Raw genomic sequence first — 18,312 nt, forward strand, 5'->3', positions numbered from 1 at the left:
GGTGTCTGTGTCATTTAGAAAAAACCTCAAGGAAAGTTAATCTAGAGAGATGGGGGGAAGCTTAATTGGTTTGAGCTAAGGGATAAGCAGCTAAAGGTCATGGTTCAAATCTGAAAGTGAGTAAAAATTTAAACCGATAACTTACTACTAACATTTGTCGGCCAAAACAAAATCTAAAGAGGGATTAGTCAGCAGAAAAAAATTCAGAGAAAAAATGTTTGGGGAGGAATAATATCACATTAAATAATAAAGGAATCCAAGTACACTTGGGAACAATATGGGTCGCACATTCATCCATTGAAACTTTAAGGTTATGTTTGGATTAATGGAGTATATCAAGATGAAACAAAGTGGAATGAGGCTTTTCACAGTCACTCACGTTGCTCCTAAAATATCACTCAACGTTATGATCACTTCGGATCCGTAACTGTCGAGCGCCATTGGTACGATATAATTCAACCCTAAACCCCCCTTACTTACTCTTCACTGACTTAAGCGTCTGAATGTCTGCAGGTACATACTCCCATTGTTCCAGAGTTCACTGACTAATCTTTTTATTTTATATGGTGAGAATAATCGTAAATTGCTAGAAACAGAATTGCGATCAAATCTTCCTTCTTTTTTTATTTTTTATTTATAGGATCAGCCACACTATAGATATTTTCGTCTGAAATAGGCTTACTTCATGATAGAAAAAAATATAAAATCAAAGAATCCAAATGTCAAAAGCAGTAAACTCCCAAGTCAATTAAATATTAAAAAAATTTAACAATAATACTTGTAAAAAGAAGACCTGTGAATATTTATTCTTGGCATTAGCTGATGTAGCACCTTTTTCGACACTTATTTCACTAACCTGCTTAAAATTACAAGGATGTTTAAAAATATTAGTATAATTCAACTCCTGGCTTGACAAAGTGTCAAAAAGAATACTTGCAAAATGAGGGAAATGCCTTTTATGCACAATGTGGTGGTACGATATTACATGATTTACCGGAGAAGGTTTGACGGCAGTATCCATTGATTGTTCATTCGTCAATATGGGAAAAACGACCCCTTTTCCAGTTTCGGCTAGTGAATGTAGTGGCAATAGCGGGAAAAATTTAATTTTAGGATTTTTAAATATAATAAAACTTAGGAGTCAATGCGGGTGCCACTATGCGGACTGTTTTTCCGCAACGCTCTCTGCTATTTCACAGAGGGAATTTTAGGCGTTCTTCAAATTTCCGCCATCTGCTATTGGTAACACTGTTTTTGGCTTTCATTTTATGGATTTTCATCTCTCTCTCTCTCTCTCTCTCACACAACATCGAACTATTGCGAGGTATCAGAACAAAGAAACACAGAATCAATGGAAAAGAGAAACATTGTGCTTGAGGTGTATCTTTCATGGGTAACAACAGGTTCATCATGTCAGATATGAAGAAACACAAGCAGATCAGGGAAGCAAAATTACTCTCATGTTATGGAAAAACACATCTAGATCATACTGAATGAATGTTATACAATTTCACAGTCAGCTCATACTCCAAAGTAATCAAATGTCTCTTTTTAATTGAGCACTTTTTCACTTTCAGCTTACCTTGAAAAATGAAATTCAGAAAAATTGCTTACAATTAAATTTCCACCTTTACTTATGTCTTTAAATCTTAAACCAAATTCGTAATTAAACGATTTCACTTTCTTGTATATATGTGCCGAGTCTGTACATTCACTATATAGATAGTCAGATGTAATCATTTCCAAAAATGCAATTAACTCTGCGGTTCCTTTCAGAAAAGAGAAAATATTAATGTGCAATAACTAGTACGGCACATTTGCAAAGAGATTAAACCAAATATAGATTCTTAGAGGCTTGGTTCATCCATCATATGTATATCATATCTTCATCTGTTGTATGGAAAATCCAATAAAATAACTTCATCAATGTAACATATTATACAACAATCAATAATAGTTTTCAATACACAAACATAATAAGACTCTTTAGTTCACTTCGGATGAGAAACGACGAAACGTTACACCCAAGAAATAAACAATATCGAAGTACAAAGGTTCCCACAATGAAAAGCATAACAAAGGTTCCCACAATGATGGAATATAATTACTTGAAGATATAGTCTAATAGCCGATAGGGGCATGTAAAACTACCTCTTGTTGAATGATACTCTCCAAAACAGCTTCAGAGGATGTCAATTGTTGCTTAAGATCTTCCACCTGTTCACTAAGAACTTCCATTTGTTCGCTTAAAATGCCTATCTTCAATCGCAAGACTTCAACATCCTTGGTAACCTGTTGCTTGGAATCTAATAAATTTTGCAAGGCATCTTGGGACACTTTTATTTCAGGAAACAAAGCGCGCCTCTCAACACCATCCAACCAATCCTTATCAAAACCAAAGCTGCGCGCATCTTGTATTAACTCCACAAATTTAGAGTGGCACGACCCCAATACTTCCAACATACTATGGGTTTCAAGGAATTTCAATAGTTCAGCTAGTAAATTGTAGGCACAACCCTTGTATCTATTACTAAGTGCAGTGTCCTTCAAATGAACAGAAGGATTCTTAACAAGGAAAACAGTCAACAAAGACAAGTTCTCACAATCCAAATAATTCTTGGAGACTAGTTGCTCAAGCTCACTCTTGACAAGCAAAGAAGAACTTAAATCTTCTACATTTTGAGAAGGGTCTCCTGAGAGTAAAGGAAAGGATAAGTAATCCACTTTGAGCACAAAATAAAGTCTTAAAAAGAAAATGCAGGGTGAAAATATATACCTTTTGATCGCATTGAAGGAGTTTGAAATTCTTGAGGTGAAGGAATGAGAGGAGATGGTTTAGATTCTGGAACTTTAAATTCAACATCCTTAGATAGTTGTTCCTCAACAATTGAGGTTACTTTTATGACAGAATCATCATTTACAGAAACTGAGCAAAAGGTGTGAGAGAAGAGAATTAAACTTCAAAATGCAAAGGGTGATGAGGTAAATTAAGAAAATAAAATTGATCCAAAGAGTCTTCACCTTGATCATCATTGATGTTAATATCAACATCCTGAGTGGTAAGAGGATTTGTTATGGCAATAGGAGGAGAAGGTATGGCTATTTGGCAGTCACCACATTCCTACACAAATTTAGAAAAACCAAAAGCATGCATTAAATGAATTTAATTTTTCGTAAATGAATTAAGGATAAAATGGTCTAAACTTGTCTAACTTTATACTTTCTTAGATCCAACTTTTCCAAAATTGAAAAGCTGTAGATTCCAATTTTTTTCTTCTCTAAAAGAGCAATTGTTAACGTCCGTACAAATACCTTTAAAACCGATTTAAAAAGTGATTGAACCGATCTAAAAAGTGTCGAACAACACTTAATTGCCGATGGGTAGGAGAACAACACTTAAGCGTCGCTCAGCCAATGACAGTTGCATAAAAGAGAGATTAAGATAGTTCCTAAAGAGTAATTTCCTGATATAAATGGTGGAGGGTCCAATAGTGTAAACTTTGTCCCAACGAATATTGGAGGAGGCTTTCATACCATCTTAGAATATACCATCTTAGAATTCGTGGTTGAGCCCAGTACAACCCCACAAAACTAGCTTGTGAGGAATGTCCCCACTTATAAACTCATAATCAAGTCATCTCTTATACAATGTGGGACTCTTAACATAAAATATTGGAGGAAGCTTTATATGCACAATGCGGTGGTACGATATTACTTGATTTACCTGAGAAGGTTTGACGGCAGAATCGGCTTCTCCAAGTAGACGTTGTTGCTCCATCGATTGTTCATTCATCAACTCCTGTAACAAGCACATAAGCATTAATTATCTTCAGCTATTAATTACATCCATTCAAATTCTAACACAATTTGACATGGCCTGGAAATCACTTTTGAATTTGTTGGTATTTCTAAATCAGGAACATTTTCCACAAGTTCATGCTCTGTCTCTGGTGTTTGTTTTGTTTCCTTTGGAGAAGTTAACTCGTGTTCTGATGATGCTTTAACTTCAAACCCAGCGTCAAAACCTTTGGCGGTTTGTAATTGTTGAAACAAATCCCTCAAATACTCAACGAATTCCAAAACTACAGCAAAATATTATAGAGATTAACTCATAAGCATAATAATAATATCAATTTGTCCACTTTCAATTGTATATCATCATTTATCTATCTACCTAATAATTATACTTTACATAAAATTAAAGCTTCTATTAGATAGGTCACTACATTTTAGAAATACTTATGCATGCATACCTGATATCGCTACTTTAATTAGAAGATTCAATATTGTTTATATATCCTTTAAACAAATGGTATATAATAATAATTTACAGCCAACATGTAATAGTTTTAAAAAATATTGGATAGAATGTGTACCGTAGATGTAACCGTAGATGTTACTATCTAAACCAGAAAGATCATTTTCAAGGTCTGTGGTTATTATTGCTGAAGCCAGAGAGAGTTTTTGACAATTCATTATTAAACGATGTTTTACAGCTTGAAATTGAATTCCCTGAGCATGATAGAGGCTTGGTAGATTTTCAAATATTACAAGTTTTAGATTTGGAATCTCCACTTTGTGATCATCACCTTCACTTACAAATATTTCCTCTAACTCATCTGCTTCTCTTATGATCAGAACAATTAGCTCTGGAAGCTCTTTAGATATGGAGATTGGAAAGACATATTTCAACTTGTTGCACTTTACTACAACAAGTATTCTTAGTTTTGGGAAGCATGTCTTTGTTGTATTCTCCAAATCATCTTCAATAATATGCTTCAACTCATTGCACTCTTCAATTCTCAAAGTAAACAACTGTGGCAGATACCTTATTATAGAAGTGGAGAAAACAATTTTCAATTTTTCACATCGCATGATCTTTAAATGGGTAAGGTTTTGGAGGAAAAATGAATTTTTGGGACCCACAAAAAGGAATGTCATCATAGGCAAAACATTCAAATCAATGTCTTTCAAAGCTAAGCTCAGTTGTTGTTCATTTATTTCATTCAGACAAAAGACATCTTTTACTTTGGAGTTATTATTTACCAAGAGTGTCTCCAAAGCTAGAAAATTATCCATATTCCCACTTGATTCCTACAATAAATGAATGGGAAATAAACACATGTATAAAATAAGAACAAGTCCTATAAGTACAATAGAGATGATAAAAAAACTATGGAGATATTTTATATACTACTGTAAAAAAAACTTCCCATTAAAATTTATTTAATTTTTATTTGGATTTAATAATTACACCAAAATAAAGTATTACATTATATAATTAAATTAAGGGTTAAATATGTTTTTTGTCCCTATAAATATGTCAACTTTTTGTTTTAGTCCCTCTAAAAAATTTCTTCAACTTTTAGTCTCTAAAAAATTTTCCATCTTCACTTTTGGTCCCTCCTTTAAAGTAAATTCATATGTAGAAATCATATTTTTGGATAAAAGTTTGCAGAAAAATTCATAATATTATAAGAATCACTCAAAAAAAATTAGAATTTTGTTACAAAAATTGAATTTAATATGAATTTTTATATTTTTATGGTTAAAAATTCATATTTAATTTTTGTTTTGTTAAAAAATTCTAATTTTTTTTTTTAAATATTCTTCACATTTCTGCATTATTTCATTATAAAAATACAAAAATTAACTTAAAAATAGGGATTAAAAGTTGAAGGAAAATTTTAGAGGGACTAAACTTAACTTAAAATTATCAAGTTTAGATTTACAAAACAACAAATATATATAGAAATAAGGATGAATACCTTGATGATTGTATCGTCCACAGATCTTGTTACTGAATGATGAGTTAAGAAATCACCAATAAATTGCGGGCATTCTTCAACTACAAGTTTTTTCAATTGTGGAAATGTTGTGTGATATTGTTTGGGGTAATTGGCAACTAAACTTGGCAGATTCTCAAGATAGAGATCTTCCAATTCTGGAAGATGAAGATGAATCTTAGTGTTGTTTTGATGATCATCGTTGTAGTGTCCAATTATATATTCCAATTGCGCGCAATTATAAACAGAGAGCTTTCTTAATTTTGGGAAGACAGTGCCCCAGTTATTGCCATCAGTGTTGTCGTGATGATCTCCAATGTCTATTGTTATAATGTGCCTCCATTCATTACAGTTCCAAATATTCAAAGTTTCCAATAACATTCTTGGAGCAGTAGATAGGTTAAATAACGATTTCATCTTTGAGACATTGCTCAATGTAATCTCTGTAACATTGCACAAGATATGTGATTGTCTTGAAAGACATTGAGCACGTTCCCATATGTTAAGGGGATATGAATTTGATTCCTGCAATTATGTAATCCAAATAAATACCGATTTCATATACTACTAATTGATACCAAAAAAATGTATGTCATTGTATTGTGAACACTTTTTGGTATCTAGTGATTTGCTATTATATTATTAGTTTCTTTTCCCATAAAAAAATAGTTTTCTTTTTAAATAATGAAATCAATAGTTTCTTATTAAAAAAAGTACAAAAAATAACATGGAAGAAGAAGAAGAAGAAGAAGAAGAAGAAGATAGAGGATTACCATTAAGTTGTCCTGTTGTTGATCCTGGGAAACCAATGAGATTTCAGTACTTGTGTTACTCCTTAATTTGTGCCCATACTTTTTACCACAGCAATATACATTAGTCCATGAAAAGATATTGCGTTTGATTGGACCCGATTGTGTTTGTGGCTTAGAAGCATATCCAGAAATGGAAGATGACCTCTCATGTACACCATAACATTCAGGGAAAATGTCAATCATATTTGGTAAACCATCAAGCTTCATATTTATGCCAAATATGTATTTCAGCTTATTACAACTATCAATTGTGATGGATTCTAGTGCTGGAAGATCATGAGGAGAGTGAAACGGAAGTATTAATTCAATTCTTGGACACTTCTTAATACTAAGAACTTTCAGTTTCTGAAACATTGAGCCATGACTTTTGTTATCATTATCATCAACTATTTTACTTCTCGATTCCTGCCATTTTCTTTCATCTATTATGTATTCAAGACCCTCACAGTCATATATTTCCAATCTCTCCAACAACATCAGGCTACAAGCAGTTGACAGTTGAAATATGGAGATCAACATCGGGCATCGTTCCAATGAAAGACTCTTTAGATTGCAGAGGTTTATGTTGCACTCGAATAAGATTTTCAAACGTTTACAATTCTCAATGGACAGATTCTCTAAACTGTTCAGAGAGTCAAAGGAAAGAGGACCTTTGAACAATTCTTCCAAATTATCCATTCCTTCGAGTTCTAGTACAGCCAACTTGGAGAAGACTTTTGATACTTGAGATTCGATATGTTTGGTGTCAATGAGGCATTGTAGTTGTGAAATGCATCTCAAAGTAAGCTCGACTAGATCATTCATACCACAATCCATAGGAACAATTTCAGGAATCATATTTCTCCATCCCCCCTCCATTCTTCTTAGTCTTAGAATCTCAGCTTCTTGCATACAATACCTGAGTGTTGTTTCAGATAGGAAAACATAAGTGTTGTCTAAAAGAGAAACATGCCTTGAAGACAACTGATTCTTTGATCTCCAATAGATAGAGTGGATAAAAAACCTTTTCAATTCAGGGAAAGTTATTTCTCGGCAAAAATAATTAAAACTCTGTATGAAATACAACTCTTCAAGTGATGAGCATCCTTTAATCACTTCAAAAGGGTCATTCCTTGCAATTCCACAATATTCCAAGCTCAACAATCGAAATTTCTCTAGTTTTGTAATTTCATAAGGCAACTCATCAATTTTACAATAATTCAAATCAAGAGTCTCAAGGCTTCGCAGGTTTCCCAAAATAGAGATGTCACCCAAATTGACACATGTAAAGAGAAGAGATCGAATATTTTTCATCAACTGAACTGGCCGAAGTAATGATAGAGCTACTCTAGAATAATGATCATCATGGATTAAATGAAAAACTCGAAGGCCCTTAATATTTTCAAAAAATGAGTTCAGGACTTCGATTTTCAGATTGTGACAATCTTCATCCTTAAGCACAGTGACAATTAGAATCTCAAGCTTGGAACCATCAAGCTTAAAGGAAAACACATCCTTAAGCTTTCCTTCACATAGCAAATATTTAATATTTGCCTCCCTTTCAACCATTTCCTTTTGTTTTTTATCATACAACTTCACTGTTTGAATCTCTTTGTTCCCTATCCATTGGGCTGCATCACGAACCAAGTCATGCATTTTCACTCCGCTTTGATCGGCCTCCAACAACAAACAAGAATCTAGGAGTTTATTTTTGGATATAACAACTTGAATTCGAGCATCATCGTAGCTGACATAATCTTCCCCAAAAAGGCCTCCTCCGATGCCAAGTCTGGTTAACCTTTCGGTAGGAATTTCTTCATCTTCTCGAAATACAGAACACAGGAGCAATAGTCTCTTGGCCTTCTCATTCTTCATATTATCATAGCTAACTTGCAAGCATTTATAAATCTTAACAAGTTCATCATCAACACCGTGCATGGGTTTCTGCAAAGATTTTAAGGCCCCATCCCACTCTTCCGGATGTTGTATGCCCTTCAAACTACTGGCGATAACAGAAATTGCAATTGGTAACCCTTTGCATTCATTTGCAATTTTACGGCCCTTGTCAAGCAAACTTTTAGTTGAAATTTCTGTTAGACCAGCATGCCTTTGGAACATGGTCCATGCCTCTTCATCAGATAAGAGCTCCAGTTGGATTGTCTTACTGCATCTTAATTTGTTGCACACTGAGAGACTGCGTGTGGTTACAAGAACTATACAGCCTTTGTGATTGTCACTGTATGGAATACCAATTTCATTAAAATCAATATCTCCCCACACATCATCCAATATTAGAAGAATCTTCTCTTCATTGGTTAATCTGCTCCATAGTTTTTTGGGTCGGTCTGATTCACTACAGTCACCAAATTTCAATCCCAAGGGTCCAGCAATATCATCTTGAATCTTCCTGATATCAGGAGATAATGACACTGTCGTATCGATGACGTAACTAAATTGTTTGGACTGCTTAAGTTCCTTACCAACTTCTTTGGCCAATGTAGTTTTTCCTGTTCCCCCCATCCCTTGCAACCCGATTATATAATTGTTGTCATCTTTCAGAGCATCTAAAAGCTCTTTGTATTTAGATTCCCTGCTTTTAAAAGGAATATAGTGTTGGGATGAATAACGTTCAACATCTGGAAGACGGGCAGGGAGTTCAATTGAAAGTTGCTTTCCAGTTTCAATTAATATTTTCATTTTCTCCTTCTTATTTGTCAGTTCCTTTCCCCTTTTATATCGCCATATGATATGGGGACAAAACCCAAAAAGACATTTTTGTTTTGCTTTGGTGTCTTCTTGAATGAGCTCATCAGATTCTTTTTCCCATGAACGAACATTAACTTGAACATCGTCTCCTCTTCTAATTGCATCATAAACACGTTGCTTAACAGTTGTGCTTTCTATTTCCAATCTTGTTCTTTCTTCTTCAAAATCATTAGCAATGCATGTGAAGCAACATATATAACTTGACTCTATGATCGCCCCATTTATCAATTTCTCCACATAAGGCTTCGCCAAATCAGTCAGAAAACTCGCCATCTAAATAAATTTCAATAGATCAAAGTTAGACATTTGTGTGTGTGTGTGTTGAAAAATATAATGGTTGATAATGAATCTCGTTCTGAATGAGTATGTTAATTTGGAAAATGATACTTGACGACATACTCTTGATCAAAGAATTTTTTTAGCTCGTTCAGACAAATATTTGAGAAAGTTCAAATGGGAGTTCATCCAATATTAAAGCTTAATATCTTTAAGTCAATCTCTAAATACCCAATTTATCTTTGAATGCGGTAAACAAGTTATGAAAAAAAAATCATGTAGAAAAGTTGAGTGAAGACCGAAATTGGAAATCATATACCAATAGAAAATCGGAGAAAGTAAAAAAAAAGAAAAACAACCATGAGATTGTTTTCTACCTAAATGGTGTTACTGTTGTCAGCACATACTTTTTAACAATCTTTTCGTTTCTCGACAGTAGGCAGCAGCTAGAATTTAGAGAATCAGGAGTAATATTCACTGCAATTCATGTTCTGCAGCAAACAAAAGCTGCAGTGGCATTAACATTTAAAGATTCAATCTATGCATTTGCCACCTTTTAAACTGTTAATTTATATATCATTTTTTAAATTGAAGGAAATTGATTCGAGTTTTGCATATAGTTTTGCCATATTGGCTACGAACTTAAAATATAGGATCTTATCAACTCGAGTTGGTTTCTCTAGTTGATCTATAAACCTTTGTAAACAATTAATTAAAATATGGACTGAAAATCGTTAAAGTATGATTGTTTGTTGGTTACCTTATCTCTAGCACTTCCAGCAAATGTTCAAGCCGTATGAACAATTCTACTAATCTTTCTCCAATATGCAGTAGCGTTCATTGAAACTCTATTGTATAAATATAGTTTTGAGGCTAAAAACATATACGAATGAATGATCAATCAAAAAGAGATTGTTATTTACCTGATCTTTCCACACGGTATTTTCACCACATTCATTAAGTCTCATGAAAAATCTTCCTCGTCTTTCTCATCTTTCTGCCTATGTTAAGTGGTTAAGCATTTATGTTTCTGTAAAGTTTTTTTTTTTTGAAACAGCATATATTAGAAAAAGGCTTGCGCAAGAAGTGCATAAAGCCACTGTTACAAAAGGAGGAACAGAAAGAGACAAACGAAAACAGGGAGCTAGCAAAGTTGTTACTAAAAACAAAGTCAAAAGCCAAAACTAACAGCTAACATCAGGCCTAAACTGATAACCGGCCAAAGCCGTCCTAAGCCACACAAGCCTAGGCAAAAACTAACGCCTCAACACACCAGCTGCCCCCTAGCCTCTCCTCCTCAAACACTATATAGGATTCCATGTCCATTCGTAAAAGAGACAAGAGGAAATCCTTAGCCCAATCAACGCCCAACACCACGATAACGCCTTGAAATCTTCAAACACTTCATCAGCATTCTTGACTTGATTCTTAAAAATCCCCGCATTCCTTTCCTTCCAAATCACCGCATGCCAAATCAAGCAAATAGCCTTAACTAGACGCCTCGAATTACTCGATTCACTCCAACAAGTGAAATGCGAGAACAAATTATGTGGAGTGATAAAATTTATGTTCAACCAATCCAACACCTTTCTCCAAATCGCCAAAACAACCTCATAATGCAGGAAAAGGTGATGAGTAGTTTCTTCCACGTTACCACAAAAAACAAACACAAGACACGCCGGGTGCTAAAGAGTGACGCAAAGCAAGATTAGAATAAGTCGGAATGCGATCAAGAAGAGCCATCCAAGAGAAAGCCACCACCTTGGACGGTACCGGACTGTTCCAAAGTAATGTAAACACATGTACCTCATCCTCAGTCAAAGCCTCGTGCACAACCAATTCCTCAAGCGCTCTATAAGAGGAGCTCACCGAATAAACCCCACTCTCTTCCGGTAACCACAACCACTTATCCTCCTCCTCCCCCAAGATGACACTGTGTAAAGTTGCCAACAAATTCACAATTAAATTGTTTTCCCAAAGGAAAGGTAATCTCCTCCAAGTAAGATTCCAAGTTAACTCACTATTAACCAAACTCCACACATCCCTCACCTTAGCTTCCTTTTGAGATGAGATGGAATATAACCTTGGAAAAGCCCAAGCTAACGATTGGTGACCAAACCACTTATCCTTCCAAAAACGGGTGTGCCTCCCATTTGAAACCTTCCACTCCACCCTCACGTAAAACCAACTAGATCCCACACCATCTTCTAAAGACATCAAATCCCTCAACCAACCGGATGTGTAGCGCGGCCATCTAACTCCCTCTTCCGAAGGTAGACCGGAAATGGAATCTCCATATTTATCTCTCAACACCAATTTCCAAATAGGTAGGTCCAGTTGGAGTAAACGCCACTTCCACTTTGCCAAAAGGCTCAAATTAGCCAACTTGACATCTCTAACCCCCCCAAACCACCCTTAGTCCTAGGACTACAAATCTTACTCCATTTAACCCAACAAATTTTCCGACCTCCACCAACACCTCCCCAAAGAAATTCTCTTTGGATACGGGTCACCATCCGCAACACTTTTGCCGGAATTTTCAAAAAGGATAAAAAGAAGATAGGGATGGCATTAAGAACGGAATTAATGAGCACTATACAGCCTCCAAGACTAACATACCTACTCCCCCAAGCATTTAGTCTATTCCTCAATTTCTCCAACATTGGGTCCCAAGTGGACACCTTTTTAGAGTTAGCTCCCACCGATAGCCCCAAATAGTTGAAAGGAAGGCTCCCCTCTCTACAATTCAAGAAGCCACACGCCGCCTCCATAAAGTCCTGGGGAACATTAACACCAATCAAAGAGCTCTTGTGGAAATTGACTTTTAGGCCGGAAGCCAATTCAAAACCTTGCAATAAAGCCTTAAGAGTCCAAAGATTCTCCACCGAAGGCACACCTATACAAAGCGTATCGTCGGCGTATTGGAGATGAGAAACACACATACCCCCTCTTTTGATTTCGAAGCCTTTGAAAAAATTCCTTAACCGCATTCGACATCAAGCCACTAAAACCTTCTGCCACTAGAAGGAACAAGAAAGGAGCAAGCGGATCACCTTGTTTCAAACCCCGTTGAACATTAATTTCTTTGGTTGGACATCCATTTACAAGCATCGACATACTTCCCCCAAACACACAAGTCTTCATCCACCTAATCCATTTCTCACATAAACTCACCCTTCTCATCATATACTCCAAAAAACCCCAATCCACGGAATCATATGCCTTTTCAAAATCCTCCTTGAGAATTAAGCACTCCCGCTTCGCTCTCTTAGCTAAATCCACCACTTCATTAACAACCAACACCCCATCCACCAAATGCCTCCCTTTCAAAAAAGCGGATTGAGATCCGGAAATAATTGAGTTCATCACAGCTAGAAAACTCTTTGGAATCTTTTCATCCCCTTATTTAAGCCATTTAGACTTAGATCTTTGGAACATACTCGCCTCTTTGCATTTAAGAAGCTTCCACATCTCATCAAACTTCAACTTCCTTAACTCTACCTCACCACTACTCAACACCCAAGCTCCCCCTTAACATCAAGATCGATAATGTCCTCCACCAATCTCACCACTTTAAAGTCAATATCACTGTAAACTTGCCTACTTCACACTCTAATCTCCTCTTTCAACCCCTTAAGTTTAGATTTCAAAACAACACCCATCCAACCATTGGCTGGTAGATTCCTCCACCTATCTTCCATAAACTTCTTGAACAATTTATTTTCAAACCAAAAATTATTAAACCGGAAAGGTTTCGGACCCCAATCCGTATTCCCATATTTAAGCACTAAAGGACAATGATCCGAAATGGATCTTGGAAGGACCCATAAGGAAGTATTCCCCTAACATCTAGACCATCCATCCAAAATAAAAACCCTATCAATACGACTCATGGAGAGGCCACTAGCATGATACCAAGTGAACTTCCTACCCAACAGATTAACATCAAATAAATCAACATTCAAAACAAAAGAATTGAAGAAATATGTTTCCAAAGATTGTGCCGATGAAACAACCGAATTGACCCCCCCTTCTTTCATCCGCATGGCTCACCGCATTGAAATCCCCAACCATACACCACACACCATCACCAAAAGTGTTTTTAATCAACACAAGATTTGCCCACAATCTTTGTTTCGCCACTAAATCACATTTCGAGTAAATATTCACCACAAAACATCTCACTTTGTTCCTTCCCCATTCTAAACAAACTCCCACGAAGCCTTCTCCCGCAAAGGAGAAAAGAAGGTTGGAATTGGATTTTCGCCAAATAGAAATGATCCCACCACTATTCCCCACAGCCGGAAGAAAGGCTCAATCACAATCATCTCCTCCCCAAATGCTACGACACACGGACTCTGTAACCACCTCAAGCTTTGATTCTTGAATGGCCAAAAACTCCACCCTTTTTTCCAAGACTAAATCCTTAATCAACTTTCTTTGATTCTTGAAAAAATACGTCCTTTTCATTTATTTCTTTCTTATTATCATATATTATACTTGTGATTGGAGCCTAAGTATAAAAATTCTATAGCTTGAAAAAAAATTGTTTTGTTTAGGTTTTTAAAAGTAAGTTTCTTATATTTTTAAAATGTCAATCCGATTGAATAAGACCAAACCAACGTGTGATCATCGGTTTCGTTCGGATTTAAAGTTTGACTTTCATGGCATTTTAATTAATAATAATTTTTCTCTTCCTCAATTAAAAAAAAAAAAAAACTATAATTAATTTACCTTATTTCCAGCAGTAGTATGAACAATCTTCCCCTTTCTCCAATCTGAAATTGAAGTTCTACAGCAAACAAAAGCAAGAGAGACTATAACAGTTTTTTTTATATTTTTTATTTCTTACCCAACTCATTTGTGTTGTAGAGACAAATTTATTTATATTTCAAAGAAAAAAAGAAGAAAGGAATCGAATAAAGAAGTAAAGTAAGGTATTGGAAAGGAACCTCTTAGAATGAAAATTATTACAACAAGAAGCAAAGTACATTCATTGAGTGATGAATGATGCATCATAGATATATCTAAGCAAGCAAGGCACCATTTTCTACTATTTTACACCTGAAAAATTATATCTTACAAATCCTCGAAAATTCTGAACTTAGATATTATTTTTTTTTAATAAAGTATTATATATACTACTAGACTTCAAATAAAATCAGGATTTTTTCTTATTTAGGGATGCAATGAAACAAAAATTGTGTTCCATTATTTGGATATTATATGATGTGACGAAATAAAATTTCTATTTCATTGTTTAGAAAATAGATAAAATGAAACAAATTATAACTTTTTTATTCCGTGACTCATTTTCTCTATTTTTAAGAATGGATACAATAAGTCATGTACATGCTATTACAGTATACATACATCAAAAAAGAACTGTGACATATCGGATCTAACGTTTGAAGTCCCCTCTAAACCGTCCATCTCATCCAACGATTCCTGCCTGATTTATTTCTACACCAAAGGGAAAAAACTTGCACACTAACGTACGAGTGTTTTTTAGTTAAATTAATATTGTTACTTTATAATGTAACAATATTACATTATTTAATTAAATTAATATTGTCATTTACTTTTCAACACTCCAACACTTTTGTTTTTCAATCTGCTATCCTTCCTCCATTCCTTAAAAAAAAAAAAAAAAAAAACTCATATCCTTCCTTCATATGTTCTCCATTGAATCAACCCCACATTCACATTTTTGTATAAGTTGTAGACAAGGACGAAGATCTTCATAACCATGAGTAGCATTAGCTACTCCAAAAGAAAAAAAATATTCAACAATTTTGTTGGTTTAAAGAGAGATAATATTATAATAATATTGATAATCTATTTAGTTTAGTATCAATTATGAATAAATTTGACTTCTTAAAATTTCATAGAGCTCAATTTTTGTAGATAACTATTGTTAGTTTTTATTTTCTTCCTTCTCGTTGGATCAAAGTATAATAAGTTTAAAATTTAATATATATAAACACATTAGTGGTTGTACAATATTCAATACTGAAATATAATATTTAGCTTTCACACCTAGAAATCATTCGTATATAGAAGACTTCTTTCACTCTATTGCTCACACCTTCTTCCGTCCAAAAATTTTGGGTCATACTGGAGTTCAAAGAAGTAATTTTTCAAGATAAGTAGGTGGTAATGGAGGAACAGAAAGTTTGTTAAAAAGAACCAGGAGTTGACGAAAAATGATTTTTTTTGGAGAAATGCAAAAGGGCTCAACAACAAATGCAGATCGACAAAGAAGGCTAATAAAACATGACTATGGTACCGTTTAGTCTGACTTTATTACGGTCTAAAAGTTACTTGAAAATAAAAGTTGAAAGAAAGACTTTAAAAATAAAGCACGTATTGATGTCGACACAATTATAATAGGAGGACTATAAAAAAGTGATTTACATTTTTTTTTTTTAAGGAATAAACAAGTGTTGAATGTTGACCTAATTAATTATTTATGTACTTTTATATCATTCACACGTTTTTAAATATATTTAGGGAGACCTAATACATTCATAAGGTAGGACAAATGGAGTAAGTAAAAAGGAATCAATTAAAAAAAAAAAGAATAATGGTCAAACAAGAAAGACATGGGATTTCTATAAGTTCCATAGCAAAATGCAAATTGTAAATCATCTTTTATACACATCAAGGAGCATTATTATCTCCTCTACTCACTTCATTAAGGTAAATAAACAACTAACCATAATCATGAAATGTTAACTTTGTATTTTCTTTATCCATATATGAGATTAATGTTACTTTTATTTGGGGGTGTAAATAAAGATGGCTGTTGAATACTATGATTTTGGACCTTACAAGATCCACCATAGCTCAGTGTTTCATACAACTGATCTTTCTTTTGCCTTTGTCAACCTACGTCCTGCTGTCACTGGTATCTTGCTCCCTCACCTCTTTGATCTATTATTGCTCATATGATCTTCAAGCTTAAATATCTTTATTAATCATCACTTTCCTTTTTATCTTTTGCAGGTCATATCCTTTTTAGTCTGATGTTAATAAAAAAAGTTAGTAGTATAATTGATGAACCTTATGTGTATGAATATTACTAGATTATCATTTATGTATAAATAAATTTGTTCAATTCTGTTTTTTTTTTTTTTTTTTATCTTGCAAGATAATTAGTTGTATTAATAAGTGTGTATTTAAAAATAAAAAACAAATAATTTGAAATAGTAGCTAAATATTTAAGGAAATATTTTTAAGGGGTTTACATTTAGAGATATGTTCCGTAGTAATACATAACGGGTAAGAATGATTAATCTATCTTTATAATATGGTAAGTGTCGGTTTCGTAAGTACAACTCAAATAGTAAAAGACAACAACAACATTTGATATGTCCGGTTTTTGAAGCTGAATTTGATTGACTTAACAGTAGCTAGCTACATGTTCTAATCTGTCCGAAGCGCGAAGTGAAGCGTGTTGCCGATCTTACTGATGATGAGAACGTTGAGTTATGGCGCATAGCACATAAACTTGGTAGACAACTTGAGAGCTACCATAATGCAACATCACTTACATTTTGTATCCAAGTAAGACAATTTGGAGAAATATGGTGTTATTTGAGCATATAAGGTTTTTCTTTTAATGCAAGTTGCCAATGCTATATGGCTATACAATTTTTCAACTCAACCAAATCAATCTTTTTGAACCAGGATGGACCTCAAGCTGGACAATCAGTTCCTCATGTTCATATCCATATACTTCCTCGGAAAAACGGTGATTTCGAAAATAATGATGACATTTATGATTTGGTAGGATGGAACATTTGTGTTTTTAATAATTTGGCTGTTTTTTCAGTTCATCTAAAAATCAAGTAAAAATTTGGATGTTATTGTTTGTTTGTGAATGATGCAGATAAATGAAAAAGAGAAGGAGTTGAAAAGGAAGCTAGCTGTGGATTTAGAGAGGAAAGATAGGAGCCTTGATGAAATGGCACAAGAAGCTGATGCATACAGAAAATTTGTCCTTTGAAAGTGACACTAGAAAAGATATGAAGAGTTACTAAATCTATGTGAAATGAAGATATTGATAATAAAGGATCAAAGTTATTTGGAAACTTGTATAGTTACAAGTTTTCTATTATTATAATATGGAAATTGGAAGTTATGTTCCTTATGGTAGCTTTGGTATTGTTTTTCTGAGACAATGAAATGGATGAAATCAAAGTAATATATAAAAATAATACTAATTTATGTTTTACTTCGGTCGCATCAACATGTATTTTAGTAAAACGTTATTTAAACTCTTCGACATTCATCAATACTTTATTTTATCATTATCTAACTTTCTATCATATTATCAATATATCACATAATTTTCTCTTGATCTCTTTGTGTCTCAGTTCACATACATTTATATAAGTGTTCACATAACATTTTTCTTTTTATTAAATAAAGACATTTACGAGAGTGTCTTAATATTGTTAAATTTAATAATTAGTACTTAACTATATATACATTAAAAGAAATTAAAGCAATGTCGTTCTAATAATTCAAACAAACTTTACACAAACATTATTTCACATGTAATACATTTTAAAAAAAGAGATATAAAATTATATCGTCTAAAACTACAGTTTTAAAATATGCGTAATTATTTATTAAACAATGTTCGCTTCTAGAGCACAAGTTAATATGACCCATAGATAATAAAC

General features: G+C 33.9%; 2 protein-coding genes across 3 annotated transcripts; one reads left to right on the forward strand and one right to left on the reverse strand.

Annotated features, from left to right (window-relative positions):
* Nucleotides 1–1,922: 1,922 nt before the first annotated feature.
* Nucleotides 1,923–14,478, reverse strand: LOC25489173 (uncharacterized). Of its 2 annotated transcripts, XM_024779991.2 has the most exons (11): nucleotides 14,354–14,478; nucleotides 10,543–10,649; nucleotides 10,380–10,467; nucleotides 6,560–9,616; nucleotides 5,769–6,311; nucleotides 4,377–5,094; nucleotides 3,889–4,082; nucleotides 3,725–3,799; nucleotides 3,022–3,121; nucleotides 2,777–2,926; nucleotides 1,923–2,693 (listed from the first exon to the last, which is right to left on the reverse strand). In XM_024779991.2, exons 4-11 carry the CDS (start codon nucleotides 9,614–9,616, stop codon nucleotides 2,122–2,124), a joined length of 5,409 nt encoding a protein of 1,802 aa, XP_024635759.1. In that variant the 5' UTR covers nucleotides 10,380–10,467; nucleotides 10,543–10,649; nucleotides 14,354–14,478; the 3' UTR covers nucleotides 1,923–2,121. The 2 variants fall into 2 exon arrangements, with proteins under 2 accessions (XP_024635759.1, XP_039687293.1); XM_039831359.1 differs by lacking the exons at nucleotides 10,380–10,467; nucleotides 10,543–10,649; nucleotides 14,354–14,478 and adding an exon at nucleotides 9,997–10,126.
* A 1,686-nt stretch (nucleotides 14,479–16,164) lies between these two features.
* LOC25489174 (bifunctional bis(5'-adenosyl)-triphosphatase/adenylylsulfatase FHIT) lies at nucleotides 16,165–17,858 on the forward strand. Its single transcript, XM_024779970.2, has 5 exons — nucleotides 16,165–16,321; nucleotides 16,421–16,531; nucleotides 17,042–17,188; nucleotides 17,312–17,410; nucleotides 17,514–17,858. The coding sequence occupies exons 1-5, from the start codon at nucleotides 16,253–16,255 to the stop codon at nucleotides 17,628–17,630; spliced, it is 543 nt and encodes a 180-aa protein (XP_024635738.1). The 5' UTR covers nucleotides 16,165–16,252; the 3' UTR covers nucleotides 17,631–17,858.
* Nucleotides 17,859–18,312: the final 454 nt, after the last annotated feature.

This window comes from Medicago truncatula, chromosome 3, assembly GCF_003473485.1.
Source record: "Medicago truncatula cultivar Jemalong A17 chromosome 3, MtrunA17r5.0-ANR, whole genome shotgun sequence".
Lineage (NCBI taxonomy): Eukaryota > Viridiplantae > Streptophyta > Magnoliopsida > Fabales > Fabaceae > Medicago > Medicago truncatula.

What these genes read in the sequence shown, in the direction of transcription:
- LOC25489173 (XM_024779991.2), bottom strand. Translation starts at nt 9,616, where the DNA reads ATGGCGAGTTTTCTGACTGATTTGGCGAAGCCTTATGTGGAGAAATTG. An exon ending in CATCTACGGTTACATCTACG is followed by an intron (nt 4,083 to 4,376) that starts GTACACATTCTA and finishes ATTTTGCTGTAG; the next exon opens with TTTTGGAATTCGTTGAGTAT. An exon ending in TAACATCAATGATGATCAAG is followed by an intron (nt 2,927 to 3,021) that starts GTGAAGACTCTT and finishes CCTTTTGCTCAG; the next exon opens with TTTCTGTAAATGATGATTCT.
- LOC25489174 (XM_024779970.2), top strand. Translation starts at nt 16,253, where the DNA reads ATGCAAATTGTAAATCATCTTTTATACACATCAAGGAGCATTATTATC. An exon ending in CCTCTACTCACTTCATTAAG is followed by an intron (nt 16,322 to 16,420) that starts GTAAATAAACAA and finishes GTGTAAATAAAG; the next exon opens with ATGGCTGTTGAATACTATGA. An exon ending in ATGATGACATTTATGATTTG is followed by an intron (nt 17,411 to 17,513) that starts GTAGGATGGAAC and finishes TGAATGATGCAG; the next exon opens with ATAAATGAAAAAGAGAAGGA.